We start from the raw sequence: 20,499 nt of genomic DNA on the forward strand, positions 1-20,499 counted from the left end.
AGTCAGTACTTGAAGGAAGCCAGAGAGACCAGGAGTTGAAGGAATACAAGCAATGGAGGAGAAAAAAAGATGAGAGCTTATCTTTTCATTTCTTTTGTATGAATATTATGATTATCAGACTTTTGTGATACATTGACTAGTTTTTACTGAATTTTATTTTCCCCCTTTTTTTTTCTTTATTATGTGTATGGGATAGGTGTATGGACAATACAATAGGAAAATGAAAAAAAAAATCAGTTGTTAAAAGGCAGGATTGGGGGTGGAAATCTGCAGATAGACGTAGCTAAATGTTGCAGTGGATAAAGCACTAGACTGGAGTCTGAGTTCAAATTCCATCTTAGACACTTATTAGCTGTGTGACCTGAGCAAGTCACAACCACTTAACCCTAGCATCTTTGCCAAGAAAACCCCAAATGAGGTCATAGAGTATCTGCAGATACATTTACCTCTTTGAGATGAAAGCAACAGAGTTAGAATAGATCTCTAAGGTTACTTCCAGCTCTATCATGAGTGAAATATTTGAAAAAAAATTAAGATTCCATGATTCTACCTTCATCAATTTATCCATATGTTACTTCCAAGCTGTTTTTTTTTTTTTCTTTTGGGGGGATCTTAAGACCTTTCTGAAATCAGAGGGAAAGTTTAAAATATAGAGTCTGCTGAAGTGAAAGAGGGGAAATTGAGGATGAGTTCTCTGAAACATAATAGTAATTGTTTTCTATTTTGCTATTCATTGTCCTGATTGTAACTAACTGATCTGTCCTATAATCCTTCTAACAATTTCACCTGCTTCCCTCTAGTGAGGGGAGGAAGGGACTGCAGGCACTTTTCAAAAATACATTCCAAAAATATTCTTCCCCAGATTCTACTGTACAATGTGATCATTTCTAATGATACATAGAAGCCTAAGCTATTTCCTTGAAATGAATCACATAATAGTATCTAAGGCTGATTTATTTTGGTGCTCAAAGTCGGATGAAGAAGTGTCATAAGGGGAACAATTTTTGGTAGGAAGAGCATTACACTTGATGTCAGAATGCAAGTTCATATATTCATATCCTGCTTTATACTAGCCCTGATATTCACCAAATGTGGCAGAGGGTACATTTCTGAACCTTTCTAGGTCTCCCTTTCTTCATCTGTAAAATAAGAGAAATAAGTTATACATTTTAAAACTCAGATTTGTTTTAATTATAGTTAGGGAGGCAATCCAATTGAGAGGATGGAATTTGGAGAGATGGGATCTGGATATTATAATTCTGCAATTACTACCTTTTTGAATTGAACTAGTTTTGCTGGGTCCTCGCTTCTTCATATGTAAAATGAAGAGAGACTAGATAACCTTGAAATTCAATCAGTCCACAACATTTATGATGGAGTTACTGTGTATCCAGACAGGAAAGGAAAATGCCCAGGCCCTTAAGAAGTTCAGATTTTAAATGGGAAAACAAGAAGCAACCATGTGCACACAAGATATTTACAATGCAAATTGGAATTTTAATGAATGGAACTGGGTAAGAGGGAGATGGAGAAGTGAGCAGAAAACTTCTTGAGAAAGTAGGAGGTGAACATAGAGGAAAGCATTCCACACAGTGTGTCAACAGATTTATGGAATACAAGGAACTGCAAAAAGGTCAGTTTCACTGTAGACTTCAAAGAAGGGAGAAATGTGTAAGAGTAAAAAAATCAGTGTGTACTTCAATGCTGTATGAAAAGGTATTCTGATGGAAGTGGATATCTTCAACATAAAGAAGATCCAACTCACTTCCAGTTGATCAATGATGGACAGAAATAACTACACCCAGAGAAGGAACACTGGGAAGTGAATGTAAATGGTTAGCACTACTGTCTATCTACCCAGGTTACTTATACCTTCGGAATCTAATACTTAATGTGCAACAAGAAAATGGTATTTACACACATATATTGTATCTAGGTTATATTGTAACACATGTAAAATGTATGGGATTACCTGTCATGGGGGGGAGTGGAGAGGATAATTTGGAAAAATGAATACAAGGGATAATATTATAAAAAAAATTACTCATGCATATATACTGTCCAAAAAAAATGTATCATTATAAAATTAATAAAAAAAAAATCAGTGTGTGAAGGATTTTACAAGCCAAATTGAAATATATTTGAACCTAGGGGCAGCTAGGTGGTGCAGTGGATATTGCACCAGCCTTGAATTTAGGAGGACCCGAGTTCAAATGTGATCTCAGACACTTAACACTTAAGTCACTTAACCCCAGGCTCAAAAAAAAAAAAAAAATAGAAATACTATATTTGAACCTGGAGATAAGGAGCCATTATGATAGTAATATAATGATACCTGGTGTTTTAGGAAAATCATTTTGGCAGCTGGAAGGAAGACAGCCTATAGTGGGGAAGGCAGGGAGACCAATCCAATATCTCAATACTTCACACATTAGGGCCTGCATCAGGGTAGTAGTTGCATGAGTGGTAAGAAGGGAATATATACATACATACATATGCAGATATGTATGTATTGTGATGTTATTATAAAGGTAGAAATAAGATTTGGGGAAAAGACTAGATATATTGGATGTATGGGAGAGGAATCAAGGATGACATCCATATTTTGACCTTGGGTAATGAGGAAGATGGTGGTATCTTAGTAATTCAATATATTGGATTACTTGCCATCTAGGGGAAGAGGTGGGGGGGAAAAGAGGGGGAAAACCTGGAACACAAGGTTTTGCAAGGGTGAATATTGAAAATTATCTATGCATGTTTTTAAAATAAAAAAGCTTTAATTAAAAAAAAGAAAATATTAGAAGTTCAGAAGAGGGCAAGGTTTGAGTAGAAAGATGATAAGCTTGATTTTGCGCATATTGAATTTTAAAGTGTCTGAAATGGTCTCCTTTTATCCAGGGAGGATAACTAGATAATAGCTATAATAGCTAACAGGGACAGTTGAATCAAGTGAGGGGTTTTTAAGAATGAGGGACATAGGGATGTATGTATATGTGTATGTGTTTAGATAAGAAGGAAGCAGCTAATTGACAAGGAGAAACTGAAGATTAGTGAAAGTTAGGGATAATAAAGGGATCTGTTAAGAGAAAATATGGGATTGGCCCAAAGATACAAGTAGAAGGGTTTTCTCTTGGCAGGCAAAAGGCAACTTTTTTATGGGAGACAGAGAAGATAGTGTCAGAAGACATTTTAATGATATGAGAAAGAAGGGAGTTCTTGATAAATGAACTATTTTTTGGTAAAATGTGAAGGTTCTCAGCTGAGAAAATGGAGTAGTACCATAGGAAGTTTGAAGGAGTATTAAAAAAAAATGTTTGCAAAAGATGCTATGGTGAATTGAATAGTGAAATATTAGGGTAGTATAAAATGATTGCTTTACTACAATGAGGGCCCAGTTGAGTATGAGTTAACACCATTTGTAGTAGGATCTAGGGAGCATGGTTTTATGAGTTCCCCCAATTCTATTCATCAGAACAGCAGATGATGGATAATACAAAGTTGGGGTTGGCAAGGCATGACTGGTGATAAAAAAAACAAACAAAAAAAAAAAAAAAAAACAGGACAAGGGACTTGAATATAGTGAATGGCAGAGAATTGAAGTGGGTATTACAAGGGGTCAAGCTTAGAAAAAGTGGAAAGTATGAAACTAGTACAGGATGATGATGTGGAAAAAACTAAAGAGTAGAAAGATGGAGGTCATAGTGAGATATAGAGCATAAAATTTTTAAGGCAAAGGGCAAGACAGAATGATAAAAGAATTTCAGATATCATGAATATGAAAGTGGAAACTTTTAGATAACATCCACAATCAAGGGAAGATTATGGGAAGTAATTGAATTAAGGACTGTCTTTTCCAACTCTTAAATCTGTGAGTCTAATTTACTTTACCATCAGTTCTCTTGTCTATAAAGTGGGAATGACATGAATCAACAAGTTATAGTGAAAAAAAGCAATGAATTTAGAACAAAGGACTTAATGTCACATTCCAGCTGTAATATTTTCCTTACCTTTATACTTAAGTTCTCTGGGACTCAGTTTCTTCAACTGTAAAAAAAAATTTTGGATGAGATGATCTCTCAAAAGTTCTTCCTACTCATGATATTCTATAATCCCAAACCATCTCCTGTAACATCATTTCCTATTTTAGATTCACGGATTCATTCACTAAAAGAATACTAGTTCAAAACAACTGAATTTTCTACCATTTTTCATAATGAAAAAAAGAAACTCATTTGATTTTAATGACTCTGACAAATGTAGAGAATATAATCAAAACTGTTTCCAAAAGTGTCGGTTTAATTTATGAGGAGACATTTTTGTAGGTACAATAAATCTGAATGATTTTATTACACATCTCATTTTAGAATCACTTTTACATTCCTAGACAAAGAAAGAAGTGATACAAATAAATATCAGCTGTAAAACCTAGAGTTCTAACTATTGACATATTCTTTGTCTAAAGGTAGCCAAAGAGAAGATTTAAGATCAGTATTAACTCCAAGGAGCCATAAGATTTCCCCAAGACAGTTCTCCTGTATGAAAGCAACTTTGATAGCATCTCTTTCTAGATCCATGAGACGTCTGGGACCAGGCTGAGAGGGAAGAGAAGGGCTGCTCTTCTTAAGACAGTACCAGCTGCCAGCCCTTGCAGAGTGCAGAAGAGCCAGGTCCAACCGTTTCTGTCCAGTTCCAAACATTTCTTTATGATTTTTACAAGTTGTAATAACCCATTTTGTGGGGGTTTTCCTATTATAAATGCTGAAAAGTTAAAAGTCACTGTTTAGGTTAAGTCTCTGCTTCACAAATGGAATCCTGGGGCAGGAAGGGATTCCCGAGTCAACAAAGAATCAACACTTCTCAGAAACTTGGCAACAAATCTACATTCAGTACAAGGATTAGAAAAGAAAGTGACAAGAACCTAAAGCTTGGTTTGTATGACACTCTAGTTCAACTGATTGTGGAAGGATGACTGATGAAATTCAAGCAGCATGCAGACATTTAAATAGAGAGTAATCCAATTAGATATAAGCATCCTTATGAAAGTGCTTCATTCCTTGATTTGTGATTTTGGGTTATGCATCCAAGGTGTCTAACATATAATTTACAAAATGAAAGCAGATAACAGACCATAACAAAAGATGGAAGATGTTAAACCATTCTGATGAATATGATGGATATGTGAACAGCTCAAATGTGTCTACCTACTCAGTAAAGAGTTTTCTTTAGAGCTTGGTAGATTCATTTCTAAATGGCTCTGGCTAGAAGATAATCCATATGATTCAGAATATGATATGCATGCCTGTCAGGCAAGCAGGCTGGCAGAGTTACCCATAGGTGTATTAGGAATGTGTCATAAGACCTTAAGTATTTTGGTCTAATTCAGAACAAAGCCCCTCAGCACACTAGCATCCTTAAAGACAGACTGTACTATCAATTTTGAGAGAAGAAAAGCACCAGAGGGAGGTTGCCTTAATGGCAACATTCACCTGCCAAACAAGTTTCTTTTTATTTCAATTATTTCCCTAATTCCATATGAGATAAGTGGAACTCAAAGCAATCAAGGCAAGACTCCATGTTCAGTTTCTGGGTCGTTTGTTTACATATTGGTCAAGAGTTCTGGGATTCACTTGTCAGCTCTTGGTCAGGTTGGTCATTTCAGTATAAATTACAAACTATAGCTTGTTCTGCAGTTTCCAATTCATATAATATTCCTGTCATAGGATATTTTCGGCTTAAATATCTTGACAAACTCAAGGAAAGTAGAGTAGAAGAAACAGACATATACAGCTGTAACCATCTCAGGCTGTACAACAACCTCATCATTTGGTTTCTATTTAAACAATAAAATCCTCTTTTGAGGCTTGGAAAATGGTTTAATTCCCAGAAAAGAGGCAGAAAGGCATAACTCAATAATGCTACTGAAGCTGATGAAAGAAAGAGCTCTTGGTCAAGGAATAATTGTTTCTGCAAAGTAGAAGGGAGATGTTATATACAGGTCTCTGTTTTTCAGAATGACAGACATTGCACATGGTTCCTCACTTTTTCAGAGATAAACAAAGATAGTCTTGTGGTTCTGATCCAGAAACATGCAATGGGAACTGAGCAGCAGAGTTAGAACATAACCCAAGGTCTGCTTGAGCAGCCATCTCATTGAGGCACCATTGCCAGCAAGGTACTCCAGCACAGCTGACCCAGAGACTACTGTCCCCCTTGCTTATGGAGTCAGATACCTACATTGTAGAGCTTTTCCAGCCTGAACAAAGTTACTTAGTGAGCATTTCATAAAGACAAAAGCAACACTCATACATTAGTGTATTTCTAGAAATGGGCAAATTTTCACATATAACAGAGATATAGGTGCATGTGTACGTATACACACACCCACACACACACACCCACACACACACACCCACACACACACACTTTTTGAGTGGAAGGAACAAAGTAACATTCATATGATGACCAAAATAAAACATAGCTCCAAATTTCAATGTACAACAAACTAAAACTTACAAATCAAACTAGTATTTGCAAACAGGTATTCTTCTGAGTATAGGCAGGTTATACATAGCAGTTCATCTACTTTAAACTCAGGCCTGGCCTGAGGAGTGAGCCTGCAATTCTGCTGTATAATAATGGTGGTCTGCCACTGCCCCAAACAATTTTGAAAAGATTATTTAGAGGCATAGTTCCTTTGCCCTAAGCTAGTTCCCAATGCCACAGCATGAAGTCTCATTATTCGTATAAGTCAGCCTGATTCTGTTCTCCTGTGGGGTTAGTAAAGAGTTAATGAATCTGTTCCATTATGGAAGAGAATGAGGCACAAAACCCCAGTACCCATCTCAATGAATTACTTTCCTTGGTCTTCAGGTGAACTCTAAATGTCTATTTTTTTCATTCCTTTATCCCTAATCCCATCACTGTTAGCAAAGGCAAAGTAAGGCATTCTTCCTCAAACAGAGAGGCCCAGACTCAGAGAAGGATCAGCTGTGTGTGGCAACATGATAGTGAATGAAGAGAAACTAAGGGACACTATTTGAAACTTTCATCAGTTTGTGAACTTATTCTTTGACAGTGACAACTGAGGTCTGAAAGAAGCTATTTCCTAAACCTACCAAGTAGGCAAAGGATATCTATCAATTTCTATTATTTCCATTGTCATATCTTTCAGGAGCAGAAATACATAAGACCCTAAGACACCACCCCCTTTTATCCAGCAGCTCTCAAGGGAGGCAAATATTTCTTAATGGGGATGGGGAAAGATCTATATTCCTGCCTATCTGGAATTTAAACCCAAATAAAGTTTTGGATTTCTCTAAACAGGGCATGCATTTAATCACATTTTTAAGTCTTATGCTTTTCAAACTCCCCTGTCATTTAGCCCTAACGGCTCCGGAGAGCTGATCCAGCTATATAGCAACTTCAACTCTGCTCCTTCTGTCCAACAGTAAAAGGAGCTCAGTGCAATAAATAGGTTGAAATTGAAGGAGAAGGGACCATCTCATTGCCACTAACAACTTTACTGTAACCCACATGCATTTCTGATTTACTAACTAAAATAATTTCCCCCAGCAGGCCGAATGTCAAATTATAAATCTCTTCCTCCCATGTTTCAGAACCCCCAGGACCAGCGCACTTGGACACAAGTCAGTTATTCAGCAAAGAGGCCCTCATAATTCCCTAGAAAGAAGGGGTTCTTGGTTTGGTCTAAAGGCGTCTCTGCAAGTTTTTTTCTGGTTTCTTCTCTCAGAAGGTAGCAGGGGCTTGCTCACACTTCGAGAGGAGTTACTGGTGTTACTTTGGAACCAGCCCCCGGGACTGTGGATAAAGCTGAGATGCAGGAGTTCCAGAGGAAGATGAAGAGGATCCTGACTTTCTTCCACTTTTAGGTCTGAAGAAAAAAAGAACAAGTACATTTTCATGTTCAAAGCTTTGTTCAGTATTAAATAAGCCCTTCTTTCTTTGTACACCATGTCAATTACAATCATCTTGATTATTCTCCAATAACCCCATTATAGTTTTCAAATTATTTTTTGAAGTAGTTGCCTAAGTGATAGGAACTATATGAACTTTGTAGCAGAATGACCTGCTTCAGCAGATCAGGAAAGATAATACATTCTTACAGCACTAGATTTAAGAGAATACCTAGGTTTGTTTCTCTGTGATGTGACCCCAAACAAATCATTTAACCCTGAGTCTCAAATGTCCTCCTTTGTAAAACAGGATCATGGGATTTAGACCTAAAGAACCTTATATGTTTTCTAGTCTATCTTTGCTCCTTTATTTTATAAATGAGGAGGCCCAAAGAGGTTATGAAGATAAGTACCCAAGATCACATAGATAAGAAATGGCAGAAGAGAGTTTCAAAACCAGGTCTTCTGCCTCTTTGGCTCTTTTCATTACAATATATTTCTACAATCTACTTCATAAGATTGTTACCAAAAAAGCCATTTTATAAAGGCTACACAAATGTGAGTTTTATTTAGGTACATGAAATATAACTGTGATCATAGGTATATTTTTACATGTTATCCTTATTCACTCTTGTCTAGATACTAAAGATTCAATAAATATCACTTACCTAGCCTTGGATTTTTTATTTGATGTGCTTTCAAAGGATGAGGCATCCACCTGTATTTCATCTTCATCCTGTAGAGCAGCCTCCAAAGCAGCTTGGACTTTGGGAGCTATAGCTGGACCCTCATAGTCTCTGGTTGTCCGGCTAGGCATATCCAGTTCTAGTAATACAATATTCTCTGCCTGGAAATGCACAGATAATGCCTAATTAGCTGACATAAAGAAATCACCCCAAACAAGAAGGAAGCTGGGATATGGTGGTGAACGCTGTCTACTTCCTAGATGGGGTCCCTAAAGGGGAAGTGGCAATGGGAAAGAGGCCCTACCACTTACAGTACATTTACAGTATAGAATAAAGAAAAATTCCATTTGGACAGGGAATGCAAAAAGTACTGAACTGGCTGTCAGGAGACCAGTGTTCTAGTATTGCCTTAAAAACTAACTTACTATGAGACCTTGAGCAAGTCCCTTCCCACCTCATAGCCTCAATTTCCCCATCTGAAAATGGCCTAGATGATTTATACTTAATTTTTTAATGAATGTTTAAAATAAATCAATTTTTAAAAAAAGAAATAAGAAAATTGACTGGATGGTCTATAAGGCTGCTTCTAACTCAATAGACCTAATGAGTTGGTTCTTTGTAGACAGTGAAACACTTCTTGCTCTCAATTTATAGTTCAGCACATGAGGATTTCTAAAGAATCAAACTCCTCTGATGGGGAGAGAAAAACAACAGTTCCTACCCTATAGCGTGCCTCTGGACGAATCATCATGGACATCCTCGCATGTTGGCTAAGTGGTCTCTTATAACCCACAGCTGAAACAGGCCGTTTCATCATCTGCTGATTACTGGTGGGAAAGAAATCAGTCACATCCTAGAAGTGGACCAAAAACCCTCTATGATGCCTAGAAATCAGGATGAAGTCTATTCAAATATCTATGCCTTCTCCAGACTGCTGTTATGAACTAGATCATGGGCAAATTTTATACTACTACATATAAAACCAGAACACAAGCAATTTCTTGGTTCCACTACTTCACCTGTATAGGTGCAAATTATTTAACACCACCAAACCTCATTTTCCTCATTTGTAAAATGGGGATACTTAAGACTATCTACCTCATGATGCTATTGAGAGGACAATGTTTTATAAACTGTAAAGCACTAAATGGAGGCAGAACTGCTTAATTTAACAGAGTTATTGAAAAAGGACTCGGGAAATATGGTTGCCAGTCATACCTCTGGTATGAATACTTTTGGCAAGTCACTTTCCCCACCTGCACCTTAGTTTAATCATCTGTAAAATAAGAGGGTTAGACTGATTCCCGAGACCCATTACAACTTTGCCTTTCTGTGAAACTTCTCTATGAATACAGTACTCTGGTTTTGTGATACTTAAGACAGAAATATATTTTGTCCAGAGATGAAATGAAGTAGGCTTTGTTCTTACTAGGTTTCTTCTTACCAAATTCCAATTCATTCAGATCACTCAAATTACTCTCTAAGAAAGGTGAATGGTAACTTACTCCAGTCGGGTTATGGGATGTAATTTCCAATGATCTTCCTCTTCATCAAAGAAGGATCTATTCATGATTTTGCCTTTCTCTTCCAGAGGAATGAAGTTTTCTATAATAAGATGCCTGTAAGAACACAGCCACATTTGAGTTATTTTCCTCAATAAAAAGAGAAGAATTTTCTAAGTCAGTCTTACATATATGCTTCTTACATGCAGCTAGTTTCTAGCTGTTAGGGTAGATTTTTTGCCGAACTAAATCTTTTGGCTGACAATACTGTTAATGCTAATTTGAATTACTAATTTTTAAGAGAGAGAGATTTCCTGAAATTTAGTTTACTCAACACAATTCACCTCTGGTATTATAAAACCTTTATTTTTTGAAGCCTTATTAATCTTCCCAACTCCCCTTTCTTTCTCAGGTGAAGAGCCATTCAATATGAGCAACTGCTTCTCCCATTCTCTTCATCTTAAAATCATTTTCCATCTTATCATTCATTTTCCCTTGTCCTTACCCGCCCCCCCCCCAATCATTCCCTCCAAGTCTCCTTTCTCTCTCTTGCCCTCATTTCCCTTCCTCTGGCTCACCCTCTCCTTTGACCCTCTCTTTCTTTCTTCAATACACTATCCTAATGTTGGAGGGGATGTGGGAAAAATGGGACACTGATACATTGTTGGTGGAATTGTGAATACATCCAAACATTCTGGAGAGCGATTTGGAACTATGTTCAAAAAGTTATCAAACTGTGCATACCCTTTGATCCAGCAGTGTTACTACTGGGCTTATATCCCAAAGAGATTTTAAAGAAGGGAAAGGGAGCTGTATGTGCAAGAATGTTTGTGGCAGCCCTCTTTGTAGTGGCCAGAAACTGGAAACTGAGTGGATGCCCATCAATTGGAAAATGGCTGAATAAATTGTGGTATATGAATATTACGGAATATTATTGTTCTGTAAGAAATGACCAACAAGATGATTTCAGAAAGGCCTGAAGTGACTCACATGAACTGATGCTGAGTGAAATGAGCAGGACTAGGAGATCATTATATATTTCAACAACAATACTATATGATGATCAATTGTGATGGTCATGGCTCTCTTCAACAATGAGATGAACCAAATCAGTTCCAAAAGAGCAGTAATGAATTGAACCAGCTACACCCAGCAAAAGAACTCTGGGAGATGACTATGAACCACTACATTGAATTCTCAATCTCTCTATTTTTTGTCTGCCTGCATTTTTTATTTCCTTCACAGGCTAAGTGTACACTATTTCAAAGTCTGATTCTTTTTGTACAGCAAAATAATTGTATGGACATGTACAGGTATATTGTATTTAACTTATGTGTCAACCTGCCATCTGTGGGAGGGAGTAGGGGAAGGAGGGAAAAAGTTGGAACAAAAGGTTTTGCAATTGTCAATGATAAAAAGTTACCCATGCATATATCTAGTAAATTAAAAGCTATATCATAATTTTTAAAAATAAATAAACCATCCTATACTTTTCTTCCCTTTCTCAACCAAATTTCTGGGATCAAGCTGCCTGTATTTGTTACCTTCATTTCCTCTCCTCACTCTTTCCTCAACTCCTTTGTCTTCTGGTTTCTGATTTCATGTCTCAACTGAAACTGTTCTCTCCAGTTAACAATTTTCTCTTAATTGACAAAACTGATGGTCTTTTCTCTGCCCTTATCTTTCTCAATATAATTGCTGCTCCTGACATTGTTAATCTCCTTCTCTTGGATATTCATTTCCTCTCTAATACATTGTTAGTGGAATTGGAAACCAATCCAACCATTCTGGAGAGCAAGTTGGAACTATGCCCAAAAAGGCTATCAAATTATGCATATCCTTTGATCCAGCAGTATCTCTACTGGGCCTATATCCCAAAGTGATAATTAAAGGGGAAAAGGACCCACATGTACAAAAATATTTGTAGCAGCCCTTTTTGCAGTGGCAAGGAACTGGAAACTGAGTGGATGCCCATCAGTTGGAGAATGGCTGAATAAGGTATGGTATATGAATATAATGGAATATTACTGTTCAATAAGAAATGATAAGCAGGCTGATTTCAGAAAAGCCTGGAAAGACTTACATAAACTGATGGTGAGTAAAGTGAGCAGAACCAAGAGAACAGTGTACATAGTAACAGCAAGATTATGTAATGATCAACTGTGATGGACTTAGCTCTTTTCAACAATAATTTCAAAAGACTTCTTTTTTCATGTTTTTTTTTGTTTCCCTTTTGATCTGATTTTTCTAGCTCAACAAGACAAACATGGATATGCTTAGAAGAATTGCACATTGTTTAATCTATACTAGATTGCTAGCTGTCTAGGAGAGGCAAGAGGGAGGAAAGGAAGGAGAAAAATTTGGAACAAAAGGTTCTGCAAAGGTGAATGTTGAAAACTATCTTTGCATGTATTTGGAAAAATAAAAAGCTATTATTAAAAAAAAATTAGTCATCATCTTTCACCTAGTTTATTGCAGTGCCCTCCTACTTGGTCTCTACTTTAAGATTCTCCCACTTCCAGTCCATCCACCACATATTGCCTAAGTGATCTTCTTTAACCACAGTAAACTTGAAATGACCCCTTAGTGCCTTCTGGATCAAATATAAACTCTTCTGTTTAGCTTAGAAAGCCCTTTACCATCTGGTCCCAAACTGCCTTCTTGTCCTGATTATATATTACTCACCCTCCCATACTCTGTAATCCCAGCAAACTGACCCTTTCCCTCTTCCTCACATACATAATCCATTTCCCATCTCCAAAACTTTACAATGGCTATCTTCTATTCTGAGATGCATCCTCACTTCCTCCTCAGAAAATCCCTTTCTTTTCCTTCCAAGATCTACTTTAAGCAAAATCTTCTCCCTGAAACCACTTTTTTTTTTTTTTTTTTTTGGCAAAGCAATTGCTCAGAATCACACAGCTCCTAAGTATTAAGTGTCTAAGGCCAGATTTGAACTAAAGTCCTTCTGACTACAGGGCAGTGCTCTATCCATTGTGTGACTTAGCAGGCCTAAAAAGCCTTTCTTGACTCTCCAACTGCTAGTGTATTCCCTCCCAAATTATCTTGTATCTAAATGTTTTATTTTTTATTCTATTTATGTTTACAAAGATGATTATTATCTCTTATTCTAGAAAATTCCCTGTAAATAGTTTGTTTAATTCATTATATATGCCCTCAGCAAAGTCCTGGCATATAGCAGGTAATTAAAAAATGCTTGCTGATAGACTGACTGTTTTGGTCATCCTTGCAAATTTTCTCTAGCGCTTCAAATTGGTTTTTATTTACTTAAATGTGTCAGTCTTTAATACTCCCAGAGGAAGAACAGGTTTTTGAGGGTAGGATTATTTCATTTTAATCTTTGTAACTGCAGTACCTAGGTACAACAACATGCACATAGTAAGAACTTAATAAACATCTGATTAATTCAATCAAATCAAATAAATAAGTGTCCTTAACCATGTTCAGAACCCCACGATGGGCACTGGGGAAGAAACAAAGGTTATTTAAGACACAAAAGCTGTCCTTATGAAATATTCATAAACCTCCAAATAATAATTTTTTTAAAGTTTAGTAGTGTGCTTTATGGTCTAGTTCTTAATATCTATTACCTCACTTCCCCACAATCACTTGGTATCCCCCATGTTGAACCTCCATTTTACAGATGTAGAAATTGGAGATCAGATAAATGATTTCTCCAAAGTTATGCAAATATTGTAACAAATTCAACAAATATTTAGTATGTATCTACTATGAGCACACCAAGGAGAACTAAGTGTTAAACCCAGAACTTCTAATTCCATTGCCAGTCAGTGCTCTTTTGACAATAGCTGAGATACTTTTATATAATCAAAAAGACTTGAGTAATTACCTAAATAGATAATTACTCAAGACTAAAAATGCAAGATTTCTATTTTGGTTTGTTTTTTCAAATAATATATTTAACTGACAGGATAGCAAAGTAACTCAAAGTAAAATCAATACAGAAAAGAGGCATTCTCATTTCCCCAATCTTATTCCCAAAAAAGAAGAAATTTTCTAGAGGTGTCTATGGAAAAATACATGTTTCCAGGGAACCTCATCTAGAGATGAAATGACCATCCTTTCAATGGAATTACAAGATTTCCCATCTATTTGGGTCATGTGTGGTTTTCTCTGATTTGCTTTTCACATTTATGTTTTGGCAATGGGTTGTACTAATTTTTTAAATGAAGGTAAAGGCAAGAGGCAGCTGTCACTATGGAGATTAGGTTTTTATTTTAATATGTATTTGACTATTAAATTAAGTAAAAAACTCCTTAAAAAAATCACGTAAGGCCCTCTACCATCTGGTATCTTTGTCTTGAAATTACTTCCTCTCAAGTAACCTGCATCCTAGCCATGCTAGCTCATTGGATGGCTCCCTATATCACTAACATGCTTTCCCACCCTAGGACCTAAGTTTAGACTAGTCTTCTATCTGGAACTCAACTTCCTCCACAGTCCCCACCTCAATCTATACAAATCCTGCCCAGTTCAAAGGTCCCCGAAGAGAAGTTGGATTTGTTTTAAGTAATTTAATTTGTGCGTAGTTGTGAAGAGGCTACATGGTTACTACTATTGGACAGTCTTCAAAAAAAGCAAGAGACCCAACCAACTCTCAGAAGCCCCAGCTCCACAAGTACATGAACATGTGCATAATAAGAAACATAACCTGTTTAAAAAAAAAAAAAAAACAAAAAAACAAATTTCTATTAGTATCACTGTCACTTCAATCCTGCTGCAAAAAGTAAGGAACTCAAAGTCTGAAAAGACCTTCAGTCTCCCTCTGAAGTAGAAACTTGTATTCAAGAGTCTCATACACCCTTCCTAATAGCTTTTTAATAGCTATGTGACTCAACAAATTATATTCTTGGAGCTTTAATTTCTACCACTCTAAAATGGTGATAATAATACTGTCTTCTTTATTAAAATTTAGGAAAAAGAACCACTAATCTCTGGATACTAGTTACAAATGACATTTCAACAGCTCTTTTACATGTTGTTTAATTTAATCTTCTCAACAACCTCTTAAGTGAAGGAAGGCAGTTATTATTTCTAATATATATGTAGATTAGGAAATTGAAAATCAGAGAATAAAGCTTTCTTGAAGCTCCACAACCAGTCAATAATCAATAAACATTTACTAAGTGCCTACTTTGTACTAAGTTAAACAGAGATATAAACAAAAGCAAAAGCTTGTCTCTGCCTTCAAGGAACCCACAATCTGATAGTGAAAACAACAATCAAACAACTATGTACAAATAAGTTGTACAAAGAATAATAAGGAAATAATAGAAAGAAGCCACTAAAATTAAGGGGGAGATATTGTGGAATAACAAACTTACTTGAGTTTCAATTCCCTGGTGAGTTCATTTTGAGTCTGTTCCAGCTCCTGACGCTCTTTGATATGCTCTTCTTGAAGGTCATGAATTTCTGCCTTTACAGCCTGGAGCTTAGAAAACAACTGGAACCAAAAAAAGAAATCAAAGTTAAAAGGAACATTTCTCTCATTCTTGAAAAATTTCAAACTTTTCTACTTTTCTCTCAACCTTTTTTAGCTTCTTGGTCTTGATGTCCACTTCTTGCTGTAAAGAGCTATAAGTCTCCTTCAGTTCCAATGTTTCTTCATCCCGACTTTCCATCTGTTGTTGAATTTCACGTTCTCGACGTTTCTAAGAAATAATACAAAAAAGATACTCTAAGCTCAGCTTCTTAAACTGTGGTTCACAACCTCCTATGGGGTCTTGTAACTAAATATGGAAGTCACAAAATTATGATTTATTACTAGTAAATGTTTGATTTGTATATCTATTTGATATACCTATATATCTAGCATCATATAAAAATTTCTACAATGAAAAAGGGTTGCAAACGGAAAAAATTGAAGCAACTCTGGTCTAGAGAATGGTTCTACTTATAGGATTCAGCTATAGATTACAACATACATCTCACATCTCTTGATGTAAATATCCAGAAAACAAGCCAAACCAAATGCAAAGTATACATTTTTTTCAACTAATAAGCATTTATTCTTTCTCCCTTTTATCTTTCCCTACTGGAAAATTAAAAACAACTTTTCCCCTCCTTCCTCCCACCTCCTTCCCTAGATGGCAGGTAGAACCATACATGTTAAATATGTTAAAGTATATATTAAATACAATATATGTATACAAAGTGATATACTTCTAATTTTAATTTCCTCTGGAAGAATTCAACATAAAAGATATTTGTTATATGCCTCAAACCAAGAAACAAATGTTTTAAATTACTACTTTTTTTCTTCAAATTTGTAATTACTTGCTCTGCAATTTCCTGTCGCTTCTGCTCAAGTATTTTTTGTTGTTCATTGGTATGGTCAACTATATTTTTTCCTCCAACGAGCAGCTTACTTTCCATGGCCTGAAAAAGAAATAGAAAGGCAAGGAAGAATTAGTCCTGCAAGTGACTTGAGAAAAATATTCTTCCTCCAATATATACTATTGAAATCTCTTCAAGTTAATCTCAACAATGGCTTATTAAATACTACATGTATAAAAAGCCTAATGCTAGATGCAGAGGTAAGTACAAAAATTAATTGATATATTGTGCCTGCTTTTATATATACCAGTATATTTATTATGGTTAATGTTTGGCTCTCCCTAAGCAGCACAAGATACAAGGTCAGCCTTAAGGGATGGAGGTCTTGGGGCATATTATTATTATTTTCAATCTCCATCCCATCACAACCATCCTAAAATTATGAGAAAGGTAGTTTCAGTTTTATTTTGGTGATAAGTGCTGGGGGAAAGAGGTTTTCTGATTTATAAATTGATGGCATATGTGTGAGACTCAAGCATTTGGGGCCTTTTTCTTTTCTTTTTTTCCTTTGCCAGCTAGGGAAACCACTTCTTTCTTCACAACCTGCTGTATCCCTGAATCACTGTCTACCTATATAAACAGTGAGAAGGCCTCAAAAACTAAGAATGATTCATATATTGTACCACATATATACTTTAATTATAGCCAATTATTTAACTATTTGGTGAAATGTTCCCTCGTATCTTAAGCTTTTCTTTTTTTTCCCCCCAAGCTAATGTTTTTCTTCATTCTTCATTTTAAAATTTGTCCCAACATTGTGATCTCAGAAGAGTAAAAGAGAGGTTTTCACACCTTATTCACTAAATTACAGGATCAATCTGGCAGTGACTTAAAGTTAGGAAAAACATATGTTGCATGGACAATAGCTTAGAGTTCCCATACCATCTGTAATGGTAACATAAATGTAATGTAACAGTACAAATATAGTAATGTAATAGTAAAATATATAGTAATGTAAATGTACCATCAGTCACACGTCATCACAAGTGCTCTGTATAAAGGATGTGCTACTGAAAAATTGTGTGGAAGCCATAATTATTAAAATCAAATAGGATTTGAAATGCTGAGATTATTTAGATACATCCTTTGGAGAATTACTTTGTAAAGTCAATAATCTTCCCTCCCCCAATTTAATTTTTCCATAAATTCAGATTTTCATTTTAAATTTAAAAACATAGTAGTTTAAAAAAGCTAGACATAGACCCTAAAGACACCCTAGTCTAGCCACATTTTACTTCTAGGTGAGGAAATGGAGATACCAATTAGTTAAATGACTGACCTAAGATCACACAAGTAACTTAGTGACAAAGGCAAGAACCCAGTTCTCTTTTATATATATATATATATATATATATATATATATATATATATATATATATAGTCTTCTGAAAATACATTCTTAATAAAGGCTATGTATCCTTTCATTAAGCAAATTTTTTAAAAACTCTGATCCATACCCCCTTTCCTAAAATCATCTAAGATATTTATTTTCTGGCACTTCTCCCTCTTTTTGGGGGAGGAGGAAGGGGAGAGAACCAGAGCAGGCTGTATTCAAACTACATGTCTAAATCAAACAGTGAATTTTGGAAAAAGTCCTTTGGGACAGTACCAGACCTTGATCTTGGCACCCAGCATTTCTGCAGCATCTTTCTCCCTTCTCAGATCCTCCATCTTTTTCTCCTTCTCCTTTAATAATCTCATCTTGTCTTCAGCTACCAAGGTGTGATCCTCTACAATGGCCTTCTTTTCAATCTCCAGTTTCTCTTGCTGCTCCCTCCAGTAGTCATCCTTATCCTCACCTTCATCCTCACCTTCTTCATCCTCTCCCTCTTCTTCCTCTTCTTCTTCCTCTCTGCCTCCAACCCCCTCTTGGCGTTTTTCTCTCTTTTTTCTTTTGCCAATGGAACGTTTTTCCAGCTGAGCCTTAAGCCGAGCAATCTCTTCTTGAAATTCTCGAAGAAGAGCATCCTTAGGATCCTCATTAACTCTTGGTTTATTCTTAATATTTTTGGCACGGTTGGCATATCTCAGTGTGGTGAGTGTTTCTTCTACATTATAAGAGGCAGGCCCAACATTGGCTACCATCACAGTTTTAGCATTGCCACCTAAGGAGTCTTGTAAGAGCCTTGTAAGTTTTGAGTCCCGATATGGAATGTGAGTGCTTTTGCCATCTACAAGAGCAGATATGACATTACCCAAAGCTGAAAGGGACAGGTTAATCTTGGTGGCTTCCTTCAACCTTTCCCCCTGAGCTCCCGTCTTGGCTTGGCGTTCACTGCCTGCAAGATCTACTAGATTCAGCTTCCCCACACGGATATGATTTTCTCCATCAAGCCCTACTTCACTGCACTCAATAGTGATAACAAAGATGGCATGGGATCGAGAACTGTGTTCATTCATGTTGGTAGCACCAACTGAACGGTTCTGATTTCCTACATTCATGACATGTTCTATTTCCTTGACACTCTTTGTAACAAAGGAAGATAGATCCTTCACATAGACACCAGTGTCTGGCCTCTCTTTTAATTCAAGCCTTTTTGTCTGGTCCTTTGATAGCAGATCTCGGATTTCTTCTTGATAAATTTCTAGGTAAGAGGCTCTGACAAGGTATTGCTGATTCTGAGATCTAGAAATGTGAGTAAAGATATGATCAAAGGAGTTAGGGATGACACCTCTTTTCTCAGGGTCACCACGAACTCCTTCCATCGTATAGGTTTTCCCAGTCCCTGTTTGGCCATAAGCAAAGATGGTTCCATTAAAACCCTGAAGGACAGAGTCTACCAGAGGTCTGAAAGTCTCATCATAAAGCTCAAACTGCTTGGAATTCCAGTCATAGACAGCATCAAATGTAAAAGTCTTGGGCATCTCATGGGTTGTTCCCCTGGGATTCTTGACTGACACCTGCCCTAGCTTCACATCCACATCAACAACTTTATCATATGAAGCAGCTTTTTCTTTGCCATTCAAAGGACGACATCGTACCACCACCCTGACTGACTCTGAGCTCTTCAACTTAGACATGGTGACAGGTCAGTGCGGGATGAATTTTAATGCCTGCTGATCCAATGTGGCTCAGGATGCTAAAATCCTAGGGGGAAAAAAAGAAAGCAGTTCTTAAGTTGCAGTTTCAATAAGTAATTGCATGTCACAAATCTGACAACTTTTCACTTCACAAAGCCATTGTAAATTAAATTTGATATCTTTAGAACTATATACATATATATATATACATAGATATATCTATATATATTAATATATAGATATATCTATATATATATATCTATATATCTATATCTATATCTATATGCATATATATATATATATATATATATATATATATATATATATATATATATATATATATATATTACGCCCAGGATATTAAATCTTCAGAGCAAAATATTAATGACAATTCATTTATTTTAAAGTTTGCAAAGCACTTTTTTCATAAGTCTGTAAGGTATAAGTAATATAAAAGAGGAGGAAACTAAGTCTTAGGAAGGATAATTTACCCATATTTATAGTTAAGTGACTGTTAAGTGACAGATTCAAAACCAGGTTTCTACTCTACAATTTACTTTCAACTACACCATGCTCTCTCTTCCACCAACATTATTAGTCAGTCGATCAACAAATATTTTTAAGTGCATACCATATGGACAAGTACTATGCTAAATGCTGGAGACACAAAAAGACAATTTCTATTCTCAATGAATTTACTTTCTAATATGAGAGACATATATAAGTATATTTTAAAATAAATATAATCCATAAAAATAAGCATAAAGAAATTAAGTACAGAGTAATTTGGGAGAGAGGATACCAACAGTTGGGAGAATTAGGAAAGGCTTCATTGTAAAAGGTGATGCTTACTGCTGGTGAAACTCTGAACTGATCTAGCCATTCTAGGAAAAAATATGGAACTATGCCCCCAAAATTATTACACTGTGTATGGTCTTTGACCTAGCACTACCACTACTAGGTCTATATTCCAAAGAGATCAGTAGAAAAGGACTCTAC

General features: G+C 36.1%; 1 protein-coding gene across 4 annotated transcripts in view; it reads right to left on the reverse strand.

Annotated features, from left to right (window-relative positions):
• Window positions 1–938: 938 nt before the first annotated feature.
• The window catches only part of KIF3B (kinesin family member 3B), a 38,485-nt gene continuing 18,924 nt past the window's right edge, over window positions 939–20,499 (reverse strand). For 3 of the 4 annotated variants that reach the window (XM_074292761.1, XM_074292762.1, XM_074292763.1), the window contains 8 exons: window positions 18,094–19,567; window positions 16,420–16,521; window positions 15,672–15,794; window positions 15,468–15,586; window positions 10,105–10,218; window positions 9,321–9,426; window positions 8,582–8,760; window positions 4,314–7,891 (listed from right to left, as the gene is read on the reverse strand). In XM_074292761.1, the coding sequence (XP_074148862.1) occupies window positions 7,795–7,891; window positions 8,582–8,760; window positions 9,321–9,426; window positions 10,105–10,218; window positions 15,468–15,586; window positions 15,672–15,794; window positions 16,420–16,521; window positions 18,094–19,500 (2,247 nt within the window). In that variant the 5' untranslated portion in view covers window positions 19,501–19,567 and the 3' untranslated portion in view covers window positions 4,314–7,794. Of the gene's footprint in view, window positions 1,140–4,007; window positions 4,045–4,313; window positions 7,892–8,581; window positions 8,761–9,320; window positions 9,427–10,104; window positions 10,219–15,467; window positions 15,587–15,671; window positions 15,795–16,419; window positions 16,522–18,093; window positions 19,568–20,499 lie in introns of those variants that run through there. The other variant, XR_012486759.1, reaches the window with a different exon arrangement.

This window comes from Sminthopsis crassicaudata, chromosome 2 (assembly GCF_048593235.1).
Source record: "Sminthopsis crassicaudata isolate SCR6 chromosome 2, ASM4859323v1, whole genome shotgun sequence".
Classification (NCBI taxonomy): Eukaryota; Metazoa; Chordata; class Mammalia; order Dasyuromorphia; family Dasyuridae; genus Sminthopsis; species Sminthopsis crassicaudata.